At 46.5% G+C, this 24,329-nt stretch overlaps 1 protein-coding gene across 2 annotated transcripts in view; it reads left to right on the forward strand.

Moving 5' to 3' along the window:
• The window catches only part of KMO (kynurenine 3-monooxygenase), a 1,795,071-nt gene that overhangs the window by 885,902 nt on the left and 884,840 nt on the right, over positions 1 to 24,329 (forward strand). For both annotated transcript variants that reach the window (XM_075338209.1, XM_075338210.1), the window contains one exon: positions 12,463 to 12,550. In XM_075338209.1, coding sequence (XP_075194324.1) covers positions 12,463 to 12,550 — 88 coding nt within the window. The remainder of the gene's footprint in view (positions 1 to 12,462; positions 12,551 to 24,329) is intronic.

Here is a 24,329-nt window from a genome sequence, read left to right on the forward strand (position 1 = left end):
AGTTGTACACTTCACAGCTAGATTTGCATCAAGCACATTCAAAAATACGCCATACTTAATCGTCCCCAGGATGACACCGGGGTAGGTAGCAAAGTCTTTGCTGAACCATGACTTGTTCATCTTGGCTCCTTTTAAAAAACACAGCAAGCAAGGGTTACTCCAAGCGGAGTCTTCCTTTTTTCCAAAAATTGGGCCACACAGACACTCACCCCTTCAGTGGCAGCACTTGTGCCCCAGTTGTACACTTCACAGCTAGATTTGCATCAAGCACATTCAAAAATACGCCATACTTAACCGTTCCCAGGATGACCCCGGGGTAGGTAGCAAAGTCTTTGCTGAACCATGACTTGTTCATCTTGGCTCCTTTTAAAAAACACAGCAAGCAAGGGTTACTCCAAGCGGAGTCTCCTTTTTTTTTCAAAAATTGGGCCCCACAAACACCCACCCATTCAGTGGCAGCACTTGTGCCCCAGTTGTACACTTCACATCTAGATTTGTATCAAGCACATTCAAAAATACGCCATCCTTTTCCGTCCTCAGGATTGCACCGGGGTAGGTAGCAAAGTCTTTGCTGAACCATTACTTGTTCATCTTGGCTCCTTTTAAAAAACACAGCAAGCAAGGGTTACTCCAAGCGGAGTCTCCCTTTTTTCCCAAAAATGGGGCCCCACACACACGCACCCATTCAGTGGCAGCACTTGGGCCCCAGTTGTACACTTCACAGCTAGATTTGCATCAAGCACATTCAAAAATACGCCATACCTAACCGTCCCCAGGAGGACACCAGGGTAGGTAGCTAAGTCTTTCCTGATCCCAGCTCTGTTCATCTTGGCTCCTTTTAAAAAACACAGCAAGCAAGGGTTACTCCAAGCGGAGTCTCCTTTTTTTTCCAAAAATTGGGCCACACAGACACTCACCCCTTCAGTGGCAGCACTTGTGCCCCAGTTGTACACTTCACAGCTAGATTTGCATCAAGCACATTCAAAAATACGCCATACTTAACCGTTCCCAGGATGACCCCGGGGTAGGTAGCAAAGTCTTTGCTGAACCATGACTTGTTCATCTTGGCTCCTTTTAAAAAACACAGCAAGCAAGGGTTACTCCAACCGGAGTCTCCTTTTTTTCCAAATATTGGGCCCCACACACACCCACCCATTCAGTGGCAGCACTTGTGCCCCAGTTGTACACTTCACAGCTAGATTTGCATCAAGCACATTCAAAAATACGCCATCCTTTTCCGTCCTCAGGATTGCACCGGGGTAGGTAGCAAAGTCTTTGCTGAACCATGACTTGTTCATCTTGGCTCCTTTTAAAAAACACAGCAAGCAAGGGTTACTCCAAGCGGAGTCTCCCTTTTTTTCCAAAAATTGGGCCCCACACACACCCACCCATTCAGTGGCAGCACTTGTGCCCCAGTTGTACACTTCACAGCTAGATTTGCAAGCACATTCAAAAATACGCCATACTTAACAGTCCCCAGGAGGACACCGGGGTAGGTAGCTAAGTCTTTCCTGATCCCAGCTCTGTTCACCTTGGCTCCTTTTAAAAAACACAGCAAGCAAGGGTTACTCCAAGCGGAGTCTCCTTTTTTTCCAAAAATTGAGCCCCACACACATCCACCCATTCATTGGCAGCACTTGTGCCCCAGTTGTACACTTCACAGCTAGATTTGCATCAAGCGCATTCAAAAATACGCCATACTTAACTGTCCCCAGGATGACACCGGGGTAGGTAGCAAAGTCTTTCCTGATCCCAGCTCTGTTCATCTTGGATCATTTTTAAAAACACAGCAAGCAAGGGTTACTCCAAGCGGAGTCTCCCTTTTTTTCCAAAAATTGGGCCACACAGACATCCCATCAGTGGCAGCACTTGTGCCCTAGTTGCAAACAGGATGTTTTGATTTGCATCAAGCACATTCCATATCCACAAGCATTTACTCTCCCCAGGATGACACAGGGGTAGTAAATTCCTTGTGGATCCATGACTTGTTCATTTTGATGAACGTTAGTCTGTCCACATTGTCACTGGACAGACGCGTGTGCTTATCTGTCAGCACACACCCAGCAGCACTGAAGACACGTTCAGAGATAACGCTGGCAGCTGGACACGCCAAAATCTCCAAGGCGTAAGTTGAGAGCTCTGGCCATTTTTCAAGATTTGAAGCCCAAAATGAGCAAGGCTCTATTTGCAAAGTCATGGCATTGATATTCATTTGGAGATACTCCTGTATCATCCTCTCCAGCCGTTGACTATGTGTCAGACTTGTTGTCTCTGGTGGCCTTGCAAAGGACGGTCTAAAAAAATTATGAAAAGATTCAATAAAATTGCTGTTACCAGCACCAGATACTGTGCTACTAGTACGGGTAGACTGTTGAAGATGACGAGACTGTCCCATGTTTGTCAAGTTACAACTGGGAGATTCACTCCCTGCACCTGCATGGTTGTTTGGTGGAAAAGCCGAGCTAAGATCGAGTAACAGCTTCTGCTGATACTCCTGCATACGTGCGTCCCTTTCTATGGCTGGAATTATGTCATAAAATTTGGACTTGTACCGGGGATCTAATAGTGTGGCAAGCCAGTAGTCATCATCACTTCTAATTTTGACAATACGAGGGTCATGTTGGAGGTAGTGCAGCAAGAAGGCGCTCATGTGTCTTGCGCAGCCATGCGGACCAAGTCCACGCTGTGTTTGTGGCATAGAGGTGCTCACCGTTCTTTCTTCCTCTGACATCTCTTCCCAACCTTTTTAAACTGAAATTTGACCAAGGTCTCCCTCATCCGCTGAGTCTTCCATGTCCATGGACAGTTCGTCCTCCATTTCTTCATGTTCTCCTGCACCTTCCTCAACATTTCGCCTGCTTTCATGCGCCCTTGTTGATCCCTGTCCCCCATGGTCCCATGCCTGCCGCGTTGGTGATGATGAATGTCTGGACCTTGGTGATGTTGTTGTGTCTTGCGCATATGAATCCTCCTGTAGTTCCTCCCCTTCCTGTTGTCCCACCCCCTGATTCCGAATAGTGTTTAGCGTGTGCTCCAGCATGTAAATGACTGGAATTGTCATGCTGATAATGGCATTGTCAGCGCTAAACATATTTGTCGCCATGTCGAAACTGTGCAGAAGGGTGCATAGGTCCTTGATCTGAGACCACTCCATCAGGGTGATCTGCCCCACCTCTGCATCTCGTTGGCCCAGGCTATATGTCATGACGTATTGCACCAGGGCTCGGCGGTGCTGCCACAGTCGCTGTAACATGTGGAGAGTCGAATTCCAGGGTGTCGGCACATCGCATTTCAGGCGATGAACCGGCAGGCCGAAAGACTTTTGGAGCGATGCAAGTCGCTCAGCTGCGGCGGTTGAACGCCGGAAGTGAGAAGACAGTTTTCGTGCCCTGGTCAGAAGGCCATCTAGGCCGGGATAGTGTGTTAAAAATTGCTGGACAACAAGGTTCAACACGTGAGCCATACAAGGCACGTGTGTCACCTTGCCCAGGCGAAGGGCAGCACCCAGGTTTGCAGCATTGTCGCACACGGCCTTACCAGGCTGCAGGTTAAGTGGAGACAACCATTTATTAAACTCAGTCTCCAGAGCTGCTCACAACTCAGCCGCTGTGTGACTCCTATTTCCAAGACATGTCAAGCTAAAGACCGCCTGATGCCGTTGCGCTCTGCTGCCAGCATAGTAATGAGGGGTGCGTGATTCCTTCTGCGCAGTGAGAACGCTGGTGGCCTGACCAGTCAGGCTTGGGGCGGAGGTGGAGGACCCAGATGAGGTGGAGGAGGCAGAAGCAGTGGCGGAACTTGGACAGACAGAGAATTGACACACAAGTCGTGGTGACAGCAAGACTTGTGCAGCAGACCCTTCACCATCTATCACCATAGTTACCCAGTGCCCAGTCAGCGACATGTAATGTCCCTGTCCATGCTTACTGGTCCAAGTTTCGGTGGTGAAATGCACCCGTTCACGCACAGAGTTTCTCAGGGAAGCGGTGATGTTGTGTGCGACATGCTGGTGTAGCGCGGGCACACCTTTCTTAGAGAAGTAGTGGCGACTGGGCATCTGGTACTGGGGCAAAGTGACAGACATAAGGTCTCTAAAATCCTGTGTGTCCACCAGGCGGAAAGGCAGCATTTCGGTAGCCAAGAGCTTACAGAGGGATAAAGTCAACCTCTTAGCTTTGTCATGGGTCACAGGAAATGGCCTTTTATTTGACCACATCTGAGGGACAGAGATCTGGCTGCTGTGTGTAGACGGTGTTGAGTAGGGTGTCCCTGGAAAAATGCAGCTTTGTGAGGAAAGTGCAGGCATAGACATGATGTTGCCTTCATCCAACGTTGGTGCTATCGATGTCTGAGAGAGCTGTACACACGTACTTTTTTCCCCTTCCAAATCAACTGACGACCTACCAAGCAAACTGCCTGTTGCGGTTACAGTGGTGGAAGTTGTGCGTGGAAAATCAGGTGTGACAGCTGTCCCCACAGTCCTAGAGGATGAAGAGTGCACGGATGCACTGGAAGGGGCAGGCGGTGGATGGTTCGCTCCGCTAGGCCGCATTGCAGCACGGTGAGCTTCCCACTGGGACATATGATATTTATTCATGTGACGATTCATGGAAGAAGTTGTCAAACTGCTGAGGTTTTGCCCTCTACTAACAGAATCATGACAAGTTTTACAGATCACATAATTTGGGCGATCTTTTGCTATGTCAAAAAAGGACCAGGCTAGGCAAGGCTTAGAGGGCATGCGACCTGCTGAGCCCCCCCAACTAGTGCTCGGAGGCAGAGTGGTGGCTGAGGATGCAGTTGTAGACATGCTACCAGTGCTCCAACTCTGTCCAGGAAGGCGCAAGGTAACTTCGTCGTCGGTTGCATCCTCCTCCACCGCCTCTGTTGACCTCCTCGAGTGCCTGACTGTGGGTTGACAGTAGGTGGGATCTAGAACTTCCTCATCAATTGTTGTGTTTGCACTCCCCTCACCCTCAGACCGAGCCTCTTCTTGCCCTGACCGAATATTTAAGTTATCATCCCAATCTGGTATCTGCGTCTCATCGTCATCAGTATGTTCCTCATTGTCTATAACAACAGGTGTTACAGTTTGTAAAAAAGGGTCAACATTATGCTCAGAAACTTGGTCCTCACAGCCTGAATCAGAGTCACAAAGGTTCTGGGCATCACTGCAGACCATTTCCTGGTCTGTACTCACTGTAGCTTGGGAGCAGACTTCTGATTCCCAGGCTATAGTGTGACTGAACAGCTCTGCAGACTCACCCATCTCAGTTCCACCATACTGTGCAGGGCGGATGGAGACTTCAGAGCTGGGAGAATGCAACTGTGATTGGGCTGACAACTCAGAGGACTGGTGCTTTATGGATGCGGTAGTTGAGGTGGCTGAGAGGGCACTTGTTGGACCACTTGAGATCCATTCAAGCATTTTCCTTTTTTGGCCATCATCTACCTTTGTTCCAGTTGTTCATGTCCGTAAAAAAAGGAGCACATCGGATTGTCCACGGTAAGTAGTAGACATCTTACTTTTGCTGGAAGATGGTCTATCTTCAGCAGATGTTAATGGAGCTTTGTCACCTTCCCCACAGACAAACCCTTTTTTTCCTTTTCCAACACGCCTCTTCCATTTTCCACCAGCATCTGTCATTTTGCCACTCATTTTGATTGCGACAAGATTGTGCACTTAAAATGTGGTAGTAAAAATTGAGAGGTGGTGTAAATTTCAGCGGTGGTCTAGCTTTATTAACAGCAGAATAAACAACAATAATTATCCCTGACAATGCAACTACGGCCCTTAAACTGGCAGCATAGTTTGCTAGTATAATGGCTTAGTAACAATGAGTTTGAGTGTGCAATGCAGGCAGACGTGCTGCAAATATCTTTGCACTAGTGGGACAATACAGAAGTCCAACAGCCACTTTTAGGATGCCACTAAGTTTCCTCAGTGTTTGCTAGTATAATGGCTTAGTTACAAATGAGTTTGAGTGTGCAAGGCAGGCAGACGTGCTGCAAATATCTTTGCAGTAGTGGGACAATACAGAAGTCCAACAGCCACGTTTAGGATGCCACTAAGTTTCCTCAGTGTTTGCTTGTATAATGGCTTAGTAACAAATGAGTTTGAATGTGCAATGCAGGCAGACGTGCTGCAAATATCTTTGCACTAGTGGGACAATACAGAAGTCCAACAGCCACGTTTAGGATGCCACTAAGTTTCCTCAGTGTTTTCTTGTATAATGGCTTAGTAACAATGAGTTTGAGTGTGCAATGCAGGCAGACGTGCTGCAAATATCTTTGCACTAGTGGGACAATACAGAAGTCCAACAGCCACGATTAGGATGCCACTAAGTTTCCTCAGTGTTTGCTAGTATAATGGCTTAGTAACAATGAGTTTGAGTGTGCAATGTAGGCAGACGTGCTGAAAATATCTTTGCACTAGTGGGACAATACAGAAGTCCAACAGCCACTTTTAGGATGCCACTAAGTTTCCTCAGTGTTTGCTAGTATAATGGCTTAGTAACAAATGAGTTTGAGTGTGCAATGCAGGCAGACGTGCTGCAAATATCTTTCCACTAGTGGGACAATACAGAAGTCCAACAGCCACTTTTAGGATGCCACTAAGTTTCCTCAGTGTTTGCTAGTATAATGGCTTAGTAAAAATGAGTTTGAGTGTGCAATACAGGCAGACGTGCTGCAAACATCTTTGCACTAGTGGGACAATACAGAAGTCCAACAGCCACTTTTAGGATGCCACTAAGTTTCCTCAGTGTTTGCTAGTATAATGGCTTAGTAACAAATGAGTTTGAGTGTGCAATGCAGGCAGACGTGCTGCAAATATCTTTGCACTGGTTGGACAATACAGAAGTCCAACAGCCACTTTTAGGATGCCACTAAGTTTCCTCTGTGTTTGCTAGTATAATGGCTTAGTAACAAATGAGTTTGTGTGTGCAATGCAGGCAGACGTGCTGCAAATATCTTTGCACTAGTGGGACAATACAGAAGTCCAAGAGCCACTTTTAGGATGCCACTAAGTTTCCTCAGTGTTTGCTAGTATAATGGCTTAGTAACAAATGAGTTTGAGTGTGCAATGCAGGCAGACATGCTGCAAATATCTTTGCACTAGTGGGACAATACAGAAGTCCAACAGCCACGTTTAGGATGCCACTAAGTTTCCTCAGTGTTTGCTTGTATAATGGCTTAGTAACAATGAGTTTGAGTGTGCAATGCAGGCAGACGTGCTGCAAATATCTTTGCACTAGTGGGACAATACAGAAGTCCAACAGCCACTTTTAGGATGCCACTAAGTTTCCTCAGTGTTTGCTAGTATAATGGCTTAGTAACAAATGAGTTTGAGTGTGCAATGCAGGCAGACGTGCTGCAAATATCTTTGCACTAGTGGGACAATACAGAAGTCCAACAGCCACTTTTAGGATGCCACTAAGTTTCCTCAGTGTTTGCTAGTATAATGGCTCAGTAACAATGAGTTTGAGTGTGCAAAGGGCAGGAGGGTACAGTGGCAGGGTTGTGGGTCTGGGTAGAGGAAAGGAAGCCTCCCTTTCTATCCCTCCTAATGGGGAAATGCAGCGAGGAAATCCCTGACCTTAGCTACACAGACGCTGTCATTTTTTGTAGCTGTTAAAATCTGTTTTCACGGCCCTGACTGTCACCTATGGCTCTGACCCTGCCGGTATTAGCCCTTTCAAGGGCTGAAAGAAACTTCTATCCCTATTCTGTATTGCGCTGTGTATAGAGCGTACACAGCAGTATCAGAGACAGGAGCTACGCCAGCGGTGACTGACACCCAGACGCAGAAGAGATAATGGCGTCCGGACGGCAGATGTTCGTTTTTATAATGCAGGGACATGTGACATGGACATCCTATCACACATGCCGTTGCTTTTCTGGCTAAAAGTCCACTTAGCTGTGTATGTGTCTGGGATAGGCTGACATGCTGACCCGCCCCACTACACGCGCGTGCTTAGGGAAGGAAGACAAGGAAAAAAAAAAATGGCGATCGCCATTATCCAAACAGCAGTGATCTGAATGCGCTGTTCCCGCACACTATACACTGAAATTTCATAATAGTGTGAGTCACAGAGTGACTTACACTATTACAGCGGAAAGCCAGCTAGTAATTAGCTTGTCTTTTTGCTGCTAGAACCGTTCTCGAACGTATCTAGAACTATCGAGCTTTAGCAAAAAGCTCGAGTTCTAGTTCGATCTAGAACAGCCCCCAAAATCACTCGAGCCGCGAACTGGAGAACCTCGAACCGCGAACCGCGCTCAACTCTAAATATGAAATCAAGAGCTATATTACCTGTAACAATAATAATATAATTTACTATGCGACTTGTGCATGCCGAAAGGTATGTATAGGTTTGACTTCACGTACTCTAAAAGTAAGAACTAGAGACCACGTTAGGGACATAATAGCAGCCAAAGAAGCTAATAACATGGATGAATTGAAAACTAGCCCTAGACATTATAAAGAATACCATAAGTGCGATCCCTCTGGCTTTAAAGTCAAGGGAATTGAAGTTGTACATCTGGGAATTGGAAGAGGAGATATTAAAAAGAAATTGGCACAATGTGAGTGTTTTTGGATTACTCTTATAGGATCTTTAGCACAGGCGGGTCTAAATGAAACAAATTATTTTTCCAGTTATATATGAACTTCATACATACATATGTGATCTTAAAATTGTTCCTACCATTGGCCTCTGACTTCCTTTAGTCTGTACACGGGATATATTATCTTGTGTACCTCTGCATTTCTGTGTCACCACTGTTTTTAAAAATATATATATAAAAAAATCTTTTTCATTATTTATGAGTTTTTAATTTGTAGTTTTAATCTTTTACAGTTATGATAGTGGACAAAACCAATACTTCAGATATTCTGAAATTGAAAGATCTTCCTTACCATGATATATACAGTATATGCCATTTACAGTGAATATGGAAGTGACTTATATACAGTATAAATTTGTATGAGTTATTTCTATGCATTTGTGGGCTTGAACCCTCTGGTCTGCGGGAGTGTGCATGTCCTTTGGGATATTGGTCGCTCTAACCCATGGACCACTTCTGTGTTTGTATTTGTCTGGCCTTGAATTTTGGACTTGAATTGAAGGATCTTTCTTCTCATGAAAAATATATATGCTTTGTATAGTGACCATAGAAGAGACTTGAATATAAATCTGTATGTCTTTACTCTATAAATTTGTGGGCTCGAACCCTCCGATCTGCGGGAGTGTGTGCGCGTGTTTGCTGCGCCCTGCGTATGATCTGGGATACTTGCCGCTCTAACCTATGGACCACCTGTGTGTCTGCACTGGCCTGACCAGCTGGCAGATGTAGATGTGGATTCCTTGAGCGTCGAGGTCTTGGGGGCGGTGCTGGGGGCGATGCACGTGCACCGCAGGCCTCCCATTGATTGGAGGATTCCAAATCATGTGATGGTCTGCCCAACCATAAAAAGAAGTACAGGATTACATGAAGCCACGCCCCCTGAAGAAGCGGACTTGTGTCTGTGAAACGATTGTAGAGGCTGGAGCCTGATCGCACTTGGCACTTTTCAAATCACCTGGCATCAGTGATTTTATGGTTAACAGTAGTGTTTTTAACACTACGTGCACTGCTGCTATTTTAGTGTTTATATACTGCATATGCGTGTCCCTGGAAAATGGGGAATAGAAGCTAAATATGATTGCATGTAATACCTTGTAACCCACCTGGGGAGCAATATCTTTATAGAAGCAGAGTGGTGGTGAAATTATCTTTCTAACATTATACTTCCTGTTGTTAGTCACATAAGTTTTTAATAAATAGTAGTAACATCATAGAGATTACTGGCATGTGGGTAATGGAGGCATGTGATTGGTATTTAACCTGAATAGGTCCGTTGCAGACAGCCTATCCAATTATATACAGACTGCTCATATTCTAGTATTATGATATATGATTAGTGATTGGAATGACATGCAGCACACTTAGATCATATTTTACTTTAACATACATATTTATTGAAGATCTGTGGCATGTAATGCCTACTATGTATGTAAAAACAAACAACTGGATGTTACATGTAATTTTATTATCATTGTGCCAGTGCCCAAGGCCCCTATGTTTTTTCCTTGTATAGGTGTATTTTACCACTGAATGAATAATTGTAAAAATCCTCCTTTTTAAACAAACACGTACTGGATATTCTAATAAAGTTTTTTTGATTGCCCTTTGCAAAAATAACTTGGTGTAATGACTCTGTCCTGTTTTGTATTTAATATAGCTAATCGAGTCTAACCAAATGGTGGTGTAAGAAATGTGGGTATGGAGATTTTCGTTATTAAGTTGTGTCTTGTGTGTAGTGGCAGGGTTCTTTGAGCAAGAAGTCTATGCCTGTCACTCATTCATCTCTTGAATTTTTTAAATGAAAATCCCAGTGTATGTGTGCTGCATGGACCAAACTTCCCTGGTGTAAAAACAGCCTATGGGGAAATGGTGGAGGAAATGATGCCGCTGTCTGAAAGGTTTTTAAAAATGAAGACTCCAATATGGGTCTCAAGTTGTGTCTTGTGTGTAGTGGCAGGGTTCCCTGAGCAAGAGGCCTATGCATGTCATGCATGCTTCTCTTCATTTATTAAAATGCCATGCAATATCCTGTGTGTAAGTCAACATAATAAGGTAGTGCTTAAATTAATATACATTGGAGAACACAGTCAAATAGCGGCAGAGATGATGACTACTATCCAGGCCCAGTTCAATCAAGGACTGTCTCTACTAGAGAAGAGTGAACCTCTCAATGTTTGGTTCGTTAAACTCAACCGAGCAAGTGGTACTTTTGTCAAATTTTTATCAAAACAAACTCTAAACCTTTTCGAACCGCATTGAATTCAATGGAAGCCAAACGTAAGGCAGAGAAAACAACTTTAGGGTGGTCAAAAATGTTCCAAAACAGCAAAATTATGTTCTACAGTGTAGCACCACTGTTTTGGCATAGCTTCCAATAGTTTAGTTTTCCAATAGCTTCCTAGACTATTTAATTTAAGAAATATAGAGGTGGATGAGAGACCTGTGTAGGTTTGGTGCTCCCATACCCCTGCCAGTACAGACAAGACACAATTTGGAGACCCATTATGGAGTCTTGATATTTAAAAACTTTTCAGGCAGACAGCAGGATAGTGGCATCAATTTTTAACCATAGGGAGTTTGCACAGCAGGGCCGTATGGTCCATGCAACACACCGGATGTGGCCTGGCATTTCTATTTTAAAAAGAGAGCACGGAGCAACCATGCCTTCTGCAGCAGCGTGTACAGGCCAGAAAAGTGCACTAGAAATTTCTGTACAGCCAGGTTGAGCACGAGAGCCATTCAATGCACAAGTGATGTCACTCAGGCCACCATCAGGTTTGCACCATGATTGCAGAAGGCCTTCCCTGGCTCCAGGTTGAGTGAAGACAGCCATTGATCAAACTCAGCCAGAATCTAACTCTTCAACTGTGTGACTGCGTTCTCCAATGCATATTAATTTAAGTACTGCCTGATTGTGTTCACCTTACAAACAGGATGTGGCCTGGCACTTTCATTTTAAAAATCGGAGAAGCAGGAGTGACAGGTGTAGGCTCCTTTTTCACAGAACCCGGCACTAAAAACAATATATTTTTTATTTTAATAGTCTAGGAAACTAATGGCTATGCCAAAACAGTTGTGCTGTACTTTAAAATATATTTTTGCTGTTTTGGAATGTCTTCAACCTCCCTAAAGGTGTTTCCTCTGTCTTATGTTTGGCCTCCCATTGAATCCAAAGGGGTTTATTAAGGTTTGATAAGGTTTGGAGTTCGGTTTGGCTAACATAGCATTTGTTTGGTAAGGCTCAGTGAACCAAACTTTTAAGGTTCGCTCATCTCTAGTCATAAGCATTGATTATACTCAGTTCGACCATAAGTTCTTCCCCAGTAGCTTGTTGAGTGCCATCCAACCTAGGAGCGCATAATCCAGCTCTATAACATATTCCTTTAGTTGTATCCTCCATCAAGTTTTCTTGGCTTTAAACAAAAGTAGATTTCCAGGCCTTTCTTCCATGGAGTAATGTGGCAATAGTAAACAAGCCACGCTGGATCAATCAACAATGTATGTTGTCAGTAACCTATAATACTGTAAGAAAATATTAACAGATACTGTGAACTTCTAAATAATGAAAATTTCAGTCTTAAAATTCTTTACCAGTCTCTCTCTTTTTTTAAAAAAAAAAAAACTTAATGTGTCTGTGATTTGCTTTTTTTCTGATGGGGGGAGGGGAGAATGTATGCTTTTTTTTGCAAATAGATTCAAGAATTTCTTGATTGGCAACCCTGCTATGTGGCTGGACTAGCAATGTCACAAATATGTATCAAGTTAATCTGTATGCTTTCCAAAATCTCATTTTAATATATTTTTCCAATGACTACTTTCTTAATTGTTCAACAGCTGCAGAAGAGTATTCGAATGTGAAGTTACATTTTGAGCACAAATTGACTGACTGCAATGTCGACTCTGGTACATTGGTATTTCAAGGGTAAGCAGTATATAATTTTATATTATTATCATCATTTCTACAAGGATAATCCAGAGCACTTTGTCACTAGAGATGAGCGAACCTGCTCGCCAGTCTCAGGTTCGGTACGAGCCTGGGATTGTTCGTTCGGGCTCTGCAAGCATGATCCCCCTCCCCCAAAACTTGGTAATTAGGGATGATCGAATACCAAAATATCCGACTTCGCGAATATCCGACGAATAGGTCGCCGCTATTCGACTATTCGCGAATATTCGATGCGCAATGTAAGTCTATGGAAAACCCGAATAATTTCACGTTGGACCTAACGGCGAGCTGTGGTGACTGAGGAAAAGTCTGAAATGGATGGGAAAAGGCTGAAACAGTATGGGCACAGCCTGTAGAAGGTGCCTGACTGCATTTCTGGTGTCTTGGAATAGCATGCTCAGAGCAGCACGCGGCTTTTACGTAGTAGCCAGAACAGCTCTCAAACCATAGTAAAAGAGGAGAAATTGAAAAGAAACAGTTTGTAGTGCCTAATCACTTTAATAAAATGTAAAATCAAGCCCCGACCTTAAAAAAAACACAAGCATATGCTCACACGTTTTGTTTTTTTACATTTTTCTCCCTTTTTCGAATAGAAAGGGCGCTAACTTATACATTATATTGGTGTCTGTCTCGCACCTCCTTTTTTGGGACATATTTGACAGCACTTTAAAAGGTCAGCTACAATGTGCCCGTTGGGATGTTAGCCTTGACCTCCTCCACCTCCACCAACACCACCGGCTCCAGTGGCCCTCTATTCAAATTATTCAGTAATGTTTGTTTTATGGACAAATGAACGCCACACTGGGACATCGAAGCTGATGTTGTCGATGATGATTGCATCTGGCCAAAAGCAGTTTGGGAGCAGGAGGCATCATCGCCTGCTTCCTAGACCGCAGATTCTGAAGCATTCAGCACTGTGGAAGTGGCAGTTGTTTCACTCTGGAACTCAGGCTTTCTTCCACTAGCTAACACATAGACAACTCGGGTGCATTAAAACTTTGGTCAGTCAGACCATCCAGAGAGCATTTCAATAAACAAATCAGTGGAATGGTAATGCTGATAAAAGCATCATCACTTCTCACAATGTTGGAACAGTAATCAAAATTCTCTAGTACCTGACAAATGTCTGCAATCCACACCCACTCTGCAGTACTTATGTCTGGGAGCTGCGTTTGACGGAAATGTTCCAACTGGAATTTGGATGTTGCCATCTGCTGCTCATGGATCCTGGCCAACATATAATAGGTTGAATTCCATCTTGTAGAGAGGTCACATATTAGTCTGTGACGAGGCAAGTGTAAGCACTGCTGCAGCACTGCCAGACCAGCAAAAGAGGGAGATGACTTGCGGAAATGATATTTTCCACTAACAGTCTCTATTAAACTCCTCAGCCTGTTTCATCATGCTTTGTTGCAGGAATATATTTTTAGCAGTCAGCACTTACTGCCTATTTACACTTATTGTTTAACTCCATAAATCTCAATGACAGTTTCTTCTCACCTATAATGGTGAGACCCATCAGGAGGTAATATAAACAGGTCAATATTTATTTAGCCCAGTGGTCTAATATGCCTAGATGTATTGATGTTCAAGCACCTTAGTTTAACATCACAGGTGCGTGACAACAGGCAACAATATATTCAAAGAGTATCAGCAACTAATATGCTCAGTGTTTAGCACCCTACTCGATACATTATTGCAGGGACACATCACAGTATGGCTCAGATGTGCCTCAGTGTGACCCCATTCTCAGTAGTGCGCGCTGCGCCCGACAGCGCCACTGAAATAAGGAAATGCCCGCCCCCCTTCCTATCTGGCACGCATTCTACATTAGCCAATAACACAGGCCATTTTACCAGTCAAATCGTGTATGGCCACGTCACCCGGATATGCCTCAGCATCATCACAGGAGCATCACTGGCGTTACTTAGGAATGAATAGAAGCATTATCACATGATCTCCTCATATCATGTGACTCACAAAGAAATTCTAAATACAGCAGTGTTTTCAAAGACTCCTGCCTTTTACAATTTAACCCATCATGCAGTATCTTATTTAGATTAACGTGCCTAAAGGCCCCGTCACACTAAGCAACATCGCTAGCAACATCGCTGCTAACGAACAACTTTTGTGACGTTGCTAGCGATGTTGCTGTGTGTGACATCCAGCAACAACCTGGCCCCTGCTGTGAGGTCGTTGGTTGTTGCTGAATGTCCTGGGCCATTTTTTAGTTGTTGCTGTCCTGCTGTGAAGCACAGATCGCTGTGTGTGACAGCGAGACAGCAACAACTAAATGTGCAAGGCAGCAGGAGCCGGCTTCTGCAGAGGCTGGTAACCAATGTAAACATCGGGTAACCAAGAAGCCCTGTCCTTGGTTACCCGATATTTACCTTTGTTACCAGCCTCCGCCGCTCTCACTGTCAGTGCCGGCTCCTGCTCTGTGCACATGTAGCTGCAGGACACATCAGGTTAATTAACCCGATGTGTTCTGTAGCTAGGAGAGCAGGGAGCCAGCGCTAAGCATTGTGCGCTGCTCCCTGCTCTGTGCACATTTAGCTGCAGCACACATCGGGTAATTAACCCGATGTGTGCTGTAAGTAGGAGAGCAAGGAGCCAGCGCTAAGCGGTGTGCGCTGCTCCCTGCTCTGTGCACATTTAGCTGCAGCACACATCGGGTAATTAACCCGATGTGTGCTGTAAGTAGGAGAGCAAGGAGCCAGCGCTAAGCGGTGTGCGCTGCTCCCTGCTATGTGCACATGTAGCTGCAGCACACATCGGGTAATTAACCCGATGTGTGCTGTAAGTAGGAGAGCAAGGAGCCAGCGCTAAGCGGTGTGCGCTGCTCCCTGCTATGTGCACATGTAGCTGCAGCACACATCGGGTAATTAACCCGATGTGTGCTGTAAGTAGGAGAGCAGGGAGCCAGCGCTCAGTGTGCGCTGCTCCCTGTTCTCTGCACGTGTAGCTCTGTGCACTGGTAACCAAGGTAAATATCGGGTTGGTTACCCGATATTTACCTTAGTTACCAAGCACAGCATCTTCCACGCGGCGCTGGGGGCTGGTCACTGGTTGCTGGTGAGCTCACCAGCAACTCCTGTAGCGACGCTCCAGCGATCCCTGCCAGGTCAGGTTGCTGGTGGGATCGCTGGAGTGTCGCAGTGTGACATCTCACCAGCAACCTCCTAGCAACTTACCAGCGATCCCTATCGTTGTTGGGATCGCTGGTAAGTTGCTTAGTGTGACTGGACCTTTATTTGACAGAGATAAGGACCAGGGGAAGAGATATAATACAAACAGACAAGGAGTGAGGAACAATACCAGTTTAACCCATCACTGCATTAGATGACCACAAAAATATGTAAACCACCCAGTTAATTTAAATAGAAGGTTACCTGAATAATAAGTATCCAGGGGTACACCACATAATGTTTTCAATTTAGACAAATCTCAGAATATTATTTCACTTATTAGTAGGGAAAGACACCTCTTTAATTATATGGGAACAGACATGCAGTCAGAAAAAAACTGTGCAGTCACGGATATAAAATTGGGAGTTAAATAAAGGGGATAAAAGAAATGGACTCATTTAAACCCATTTGAGACACAGTTTTGAGCCTATATGTCCATTGTGTCTACTTCCTCTGTTTTTTATTGTCTATATCCCCTCTCCTACCAGACTCCCTCACTTTTTCAGTTCCTTGAAAGGAAATCTCTCCACAATTCCCCCCATGAACGTCCCACATACTGTATGTCTGGAAATAGGAGAATCCTGCTTTCTTCTGACATTCCCCACATGTTCCAAAATCTGTTGTTTAAATTGGAGTATTGTTTTCCCTACATACATCTTTGGGCATGTGCACTTAGCCAAGTACACTATACCTGTGGTGTTACAGTTGATAAATTCACGATTTGTATAGGTGATGCCCGTCACTTCACTATGGAATCTATTACTTTTCTTCACATAGTCACAGGCTTTACACGAGCCACATCTAAATGTACCCACAACTTTACTCTTGTTCTACCAGGTGGTACTTTCAACGGACTTTGCTAGGTGGCTATAGACGAGTCAATCTCTCAAATTACGTCCCTTCCTATAAGTTATCGAGGCCCTATCTGGTAGAAAATCCACCAAATCAGGATCTAATCTCAGGACTTCCCAATGTGTTCTCAATACCTCCATAGCTTCCCTCCATTTGTCATCATAAGTTCAAATAAATCGAATGGTTTTGGTATCCTCACTTTTTTCCTTTGGAACTAATAGAGATGTTCGATCTGTCGCTCTTGCAGGGTGGTATACTGTATCCACAATTGTTGTAGGATAACCCCGTCTCCTAAATCTACCAGCCAACTCACCTGCTCTCCTATCATATTCTTGAAAGGACAAACAGTTCCTCCTTAAACGGAGGAACTGTCCCTCCGGTATCCCTTTCTTTAGGAAGTCAGGGTGATGGCTAGTCCAGTGTAAAAGGCTGTTTGTCGCCGTAGTCTTTCTGAAGATTGTTGTTTCAAGGTTGCCCATATGTCCTGCTCTTATCAGAATGTCTAGAAACAAAACCTCCTTCCTGCTTGTGGTGCATGTAATCTTCAGACAGATCTCATTGTGGCCCAGGATCATCATAAATGACTCCCACTGTTCTTCCGTCCCTGTCCAAATGATCAGGACATCGTCGATGAACCTCAGCCACATCGATTTATATGAGGTCCATTCCATGTTGTTCTCTCCAAACACCAGTTTCTTCCCACCGGCCCAGGAACATATTTGCATGTGTGGGGGCACATGGGCTCCCCATTGCAGTGCCCCTGAGCTGGTGGAAGCTACTCTGGTAGCTGTAGGGGAAGGGGCTGCTTCCCAAGTGTTGAAATCCTCATAGCTTCTGGGAAAAACGTTTGGATCTAGCACTTCCCCTTCTGCTTCCTCCACCTCCTCTAGGGCGTCCACCTGCATTCTCAACCTCTCCCTTAATGTAACATACCTTTAGAGTGTGCACAGGGAATCCCTCTCACCTATGTACAGTTCAGTCAGGGCTCGATGCATTCAGGCAGTGCTGAAATTAATCTGCATCAGAGAACACACTCACAGAGCTGTGGATGGCTATTTAGGCAGAGTTTGACCAATGGCTGTCTCCACTGAACCTGGAGCCAGGGAAGGCCTTGTGCAACAATGGTGCAAACGACCCTAAACCTGGGGGATATCCCACATGTGCCTTGCATAGCTCACATCCTGAACCTGGTTGTACATAAATTTCTAGCCTACTATCCCATGCCGGATGCACTGCTGTATAAAGCATGGTTGGTGTGTGTTCACTCCCGCCATTCACATTCCACGGCTAATCAACATCCAACGCTACAAAGAAGTTTCGGCCTACCAGTTAAATGGTTGATATGCGATGTGCCGACATGGTAGAATTCCACTCTGCACATGTTGCAGTGACTGGCGGCAGCAGCAGCAGGCCATGGTGCAGTATGCCTTGACTTTTAGCCTGGAATCGCACAGTACGAATCTGGGGCAATTCGCAATTGTAGACTGGGAACAGATGAAGGAATTCTGCACCCTCCTGCACTGCTTTCAAATGGCTACAAAGATGGTTAGCGCTGAGTATACCGTCATCAGCATCACTATTCCACGAATCTACATGTTGGAGTGCACTTTGAATATTCTGCTGGAGGAGGTGGGGTTCCCAAAGGAAGAAGCGGAAGCAGAGGAGGACGAGGAAAGGATACCCTTTCCTGTAAGGTCTGGACAGTCGTCGCACAGGCCGGTGTCACGGGAGGGTAGAGTCCATCGATCTAGGTGGGCTTATGGCAACAGATAAATTGGTAGTGAAGGTGAAGGAGCCGAGGAACAAATGGAAGAGGAAAAGGTGATGGGCACAGAAAACTCCGGAGATGAAAAAGATATTGATCTTGTGTCTTTTGTCCATGATTGGTGGGAGGATATAGAAGAGGCAAACTTGAACATTACCCCGGCACTAACACAACATGGACTTGGAACGCATGGAAGAATCCGGCACATGAACACGTTCTTGCTTCACTACTTGCAACATGATGTCTGTATCGTTACTATTAGAAATAGTGCTGACTACTGGGTTGTCAATTTATTAGATCCACTGTACAAGAGTCAACTTAGCAAGATGCTTCCACCCCTGGAAAGGGACGTGTGACGCCCTGGCAAAACCAGGTAGTCCAACGCAGGGGATAGGGTGTCCGCCAAGAACCCACTGAAATCCCAAGGGTCAGCTTTTGCAGGCCACAGCTCCCAACACAATTAGAACCGGGAGTGGACTTCTCCATTCCATGCAAAGTCGTCCAAAAGAGAAAGAAACACAAAGTGCAGGAGGAAGGGATATCTGCTCATCAACCTAGGTGTGGGACCCGAATGCACTCTCCAAAGGCAGCCGGCCACTGGCAACTTGGTTTACTACTGGACTTGTGTGAAGTTATTGAACTGTGAGTACACCACTGTCCCCCAGTCCGGTCCGGCACGCCACCTCGAGCAGCCATCACTCCCGTGTTCCATCCTCGGGCCCTGGGACTACACCTCCCCTACCCGTGGAGAGGATCCCATCTTGCTGCCCCCTGCTCCATCAGCCCCGGGCGCCCCATCAATAGGCAGCGGCGGTGCCAACATCCTTCACCACAACCCACGGGTGGCGTCACAGACAACCTCCCTTGTAAATAACCCCCTCCCAATGGCTGTGAGGATGGGCAGCCGTGCGAGCCCGGGTCCGGTCACCACTCGAGCCACAGTAGTAACGCGGATCCGAGCAGCCCCAGAAGCGACAGCGGCCCCCGTCCGCAACAACCCGAACCTGGTGTCACGAACAGGATTCTTACCCCATCAGTAGATGACATGCGCCTTGCTTCAAATTCCGTGAACTGTTTAAAAATTTTTAACTGACACCATCTTGCCCGCCATCTTTGGTGCCAAAAATGACAACAACGTCATCTTCTTCCCCAAAAAGGGCTCAAAAGCTGAAGCCCCGCCCCCTGGGAACGCGGGCGGAAGCTTGTAACTCCCAAGGCAGGAAGCGCAAAGGACAGTGGGTCCGGCGAGAGTGCTGTCGAAAAACCAGTGGGAAGGAGCGGAAGAGCGGCATGTAACTAGCGCTGTAAAGTGCAGGGACGCCAGGACTCTGCAGAAACCCTTCCTGGACACCAACGCGACAGGATGTGTCGGAGGATCCAGGCCCAAGCCCACTTCATGCTGCCAAAGAGGTCGTCAGAGATGAAGGGCCTGGCTGCAGCTGTTCGGGCGTGCGAAGTGGAGATGGTCTCGGAGGAGCAGGTAAGCAGTGACCCACATCCCTATGTTCCCCAGGAACCGGCCTGCCTGGCTGAGGGGTCCGGTCCGCTCCTGTCCACCACGCCGCCTCCCTCATCGCCCGTGTGCGCAGCCAATGCCCCGTCCGACCCGCAGCCTCAGTCCGTGACAACGGAGCCTGTACCATCTACAAGGGAGGACCCAGCTGCTGGGTCCTCAGGCCTTACCGTCACCATCGCTCCGGCACCACTGACGACATCCCACCCGGCCCCGAGTCTGGGCACACCAGTGATGACGTCGGCTCCGGCAGTCCGCCCGGCCGCAACGGAGGCGGCATCCGACCAAAAGCCTACCCCAGCTGCGGCACCAGCCGCTCCCAAATACAATGTCCCGGCTGTGGAGCAGCCGGAATGTACCTGCAGAGAGGCGGAGCAGGCCATCGATCGATGGGGCCCACGGCAATGTGAGAGGCCGGTCGTAGCCGGCGCCGAGGGCATCCCAGAGGGCCTGGCTCCTGACCAGAAGGGGGAGCACGGGAACCGTGCCCCATGTTGAGAGCGGCAGCGTCGGCAATCCCGCAAAGAAATTGCCACTCGGGAGTAGGTAGCGGATTCCGGCTACCCTTCTACAGTAAAATGTGTACTCCCCCGTTAAAAATTTAAACCATGGACCATAGCTCATGAACTGGCAGAGCCACCCCAAAAACTTTCTTGGGTCTTGTAAATACCCCCCTCTACTTTCTTGTTACTCCCACTGCCAGGACTGCGACGCCCATGGAGAGCTTGGTTGGAGGAAGGGCCTGCGGTAGAGTCGACCGAGGCTTAGTCACTAACAAAACAGGTGGCTAACCTCCAGGCCAAGGGTTCCCAGACTTTGGAACTCTTGGGGTGGACTGGCGGGTGAGGGACTTTGCCCGAACATTGCAAACGCCCCCAAGAACCCGGAACGGTGTGCACTTGGGATTAGCAGTGGCACCAAGGGTGGGTTCAGGTGTTTTGGGTGGCGGGTGAAAACGGGAAATGTAGATGACTGTTTTGTTTATTGCAACGTTCAAGTGATGTGCCTCCCATAAGGGATGAATGTTTTACCATGTTCTTATATTTTTGTTACTTATCTACTTTACAGTTGCTGAAAAAATAAACGTCAGTGGCCGGACAGCCCGCGGACGGGCTGTATTCAACCGAGGGGAGGTGTGATGCCCTGGCAAAACCAGGTAGTCACAAACAGTTCACATCCTCCTTGTCACCACCACAACCCACACCTAGGCATAACACACAGCCATAAAACCCTAGCCACCCCCTCATGATAACTAGGACACACCAGTGGGCGGGATCAGGCGGATGAGAACGCCCACCTAGGGGTCCTGAGGAGTCAGAGTCGGGAACACGACAGTTCAAGTTGAAAGATCAGTACTGACAGTTGAAGTGTGGGGAGCTGACAGCAGAGTAGTCAGGGGTCGTAACCCTTGGGCTACTTGGCTAGGTGGCAGACGGTGGGCAGAGCCACAGGCGACGGAGATCCAGTCGCGGGAGACCTAAAGTGGACTGGAGCAGGGTTGTAGTCCGCCGGTACCGACAGCAGGAATCCAGTCCGGAGGCCGTGCACAGGCGGGGTACCTAGACCCTAGGGCGAGGAAGGTTGCAAGCCCCTCTCCAATTAACCAGCCGGGGACAAGGTTCCAGACATTGTCCCAATTTACTGCCCAGATTAAGCGAAACGGAAGCCCAACGCGGGGGATAGGGTGTCCGCCAAGAATCCACTGAAATCCCAAGGGTCAGCTTTCGCGGCAACTTGGTTTACTACTGGACTTGTCTGAAGATATTGAACTGTGAGTACACCACTCTCCTCCGGTCCGATCCGGCGCGCCATCTCTACCAGCCATCACTCCTGTATTCCATCCTCGGGCCCCGGGACTACACCTCCCCTACCTGTGGAGGGAATCCCATCTTGCTGCCCCCTGCTGCCAACATCCTTCACCGCAACCCACGGGTGGTGTCACAGACAACCTCCCTTGTAAATAACCCCTTCCCGATGGTTGTGAGGATGGGCGGCTGTGCGAGCCCAGTTCCTGTCACCACTCGAGCCACAGCAGTAACCCGGATCTGAGCAGCCCCAGAAGCGGCAGCGGCCCCCACCCGCAACAGACGCGTGGATACTGGAGTATCCAAACAAGCTTGTGCACCATCTTAAAGGGAACCTGTCACCACTTTTTTGGCCTATAAGCTTCGGCCACCACCACCGGGCTCTTATATACAGCATGTTAGAATGCTGTATATAAGAGCCCAGGCCGGAGGTATAATATAAAAAACACTTTACAGTATAATACCTAACGGTCGCTGCGGTGGGCCTTATAGGCGTCTCCATTGTCCGGTTCCGGCGCAGTCTCTTTCGGCCATCTTCGTCCTCTTTCTGAAGCCTGGGTGCATGATGCGGCTGCGTCATAAACACTCGCCGGTCCTGTGCAGTTGCACTACAATACTTTGATCTGCCCTGCTCAAGGCAGATCAAAGTACGCCTACCCAGGAACTGAATGCCGGCGAGTGTGTATGACGTCGGACCCGTCATGCACCGCGGTTAGAGAAGAAGGAGCACAAAGATGGACAAAAGAGGTGGCGCCGGCACCGGACAACGGAGACGCCCATAAGGCTCACTGCGCGATTGTTAGTTAAGTATTATAACGTGTTTTTTATGTTATACACCTGGCCTGGGCTCTTATATACAGCATGTTAGAATGCTGTATATAAGAGCCCGGTGTGGCCGCAGCTTGTAGACCAAACAAGTGGTGACAGGTTCCCTTTAACAGTACTTTTCCACAAGACAGCAGTGAGGCAGACAGCGTGAATCACAGTTCTCAGAATTCTAAGAACTGTAACGTTGTGTCGTCAACACAGAAACATTAGCAGCAGCATTTGAAGTGCCAGAACCAACTTCTATGATTTGTGGCACACATTTTTTACACCAGTTCATGGACCAGCAGAACAGAGTAGACAGAGTTTGATAGATGGCTGGCTCCACTGAACCTGGAGCCAGGGTAGGCCAAGTGTGATTAGGCTTCAAACTTAGTAGCTGCACTACGGCTGTGCGACTCTACATCTGGGTGAGATCACATATGCACTGCATGGATAAACCTGGTTGTACAGTAATTTCTATGGCAGTATTATGTCCTGGATGCACTGCTGCAGAAGGCACAGTCGCTCTGGGTTCACTTTTTCAAAAAAAATGCTCACAGCTTGTGTGTTGCATGGACCGTACCTCTATGCTGTTTTAAGGCCCTATGGGGAGGGAGACAATTAGTAGTACTGTATTGCTGCCTGCCTGAAAGGATTTTTAATGTCGAGACTTCAAAATGGATCTCAAACTTAGGTCTTGTGGGTAGTGCCAGGCTTCTGATTATTCTGATTATCTACAGTGTTTGGAGATGTAAGTGGTGATACAATGTAAAGCACTTCAAAGGATATATCAAATGAGAATAATATTCTAAAGGAATTACTATATAAAAGAACAAAGACATGGTGGAACAAAGCATCCCTTGAACATTATGGAAAATGGAAATTTATACCACGAGGACTACGAGTACAAGTACTGCCATCTTTCTCTCTTGAGGAGGACCATCTAGCTAAGAAGTGGGAGGAAGCATGTGACACCTGCTCTCTTTCATTTATATCAATTTTAATTGAAGCGGATAAAAAACATCTTGAAAAATTGGAAGAAAAAATCAAGATCTCACAAGACAAACTGAGACAGGCATTGAGCCCAGAACAGATGCAAAGTTTTGATCTTGAACTTAACAACGCATTTCAGAAATGGGAAAAGGAGATTCAATCTCTGAAAACAGATAAATTCCAACGAGATTCCCGGGATTATCAAACGAATAAGGTATATAAATGGAAATCACCACAAAACCCGGTGAGAACAACATAATTTTCATCATCGACCAGTGATGTTTCTAATATATCCATGGATGGCGCACGGAGTGAAAGCTCTGGACTGAGCAATGGTTATTTTACACGCAATAAAGCGAAAAAATACAAACCAACTTCGTTTGAACCGGAACCCAAGGCAACGAATGCATTGAAGGTAATTAATCTTTCCGATCTTGTATTGACGGCAGCACAGAAATCGGTGTTGTCTTTGGGTCTGGGTTTCAGCCCAGCAGCAAACTTCGACCAATTTATAGCAATCAAGGATACTTTCTTCTTTGCTAGAAAGTTGTTGTTGAAAAAATATCATTCTAATAATTCTAATCCATTTTCAACAGAGGAAGAACTGGCGGCATTACAAATATTAGAGGAATTACTGATGGAGCAGATGGAGACTCAACCGGGTAGGTTTCCTGACATTCTAAAGAAAAAATCTACCTTCTTCCCTTCTCTCTCTTTGTGTTCATCAGTTGAGGTATTCGTTCGAATGGTAGTGGAGGAGATTTTCCGGATTCCACAACATAGATCACATGATAATCTAAGACGAGAGGAGAGACAGGCCCTTGAAGAACTA

This window comes from Anomaloglossus baeobatrachus, chromosome 3 (genome assembly GCF_048569485.1).
Source record: "Anomaloglossus baeobatrachus isolate aAnoBae1 chromosome 3, aAnoBae1.hap1, whole genome shotgun sequence".
Classification (NCBI taxonomy): domain Eukaryota; kingdom Metazoa; phylum Chordata; class Amphibia; order Anura; family Aromobatidae; genus Anomaloglossus; species Anomaloglossus baeobatrachus.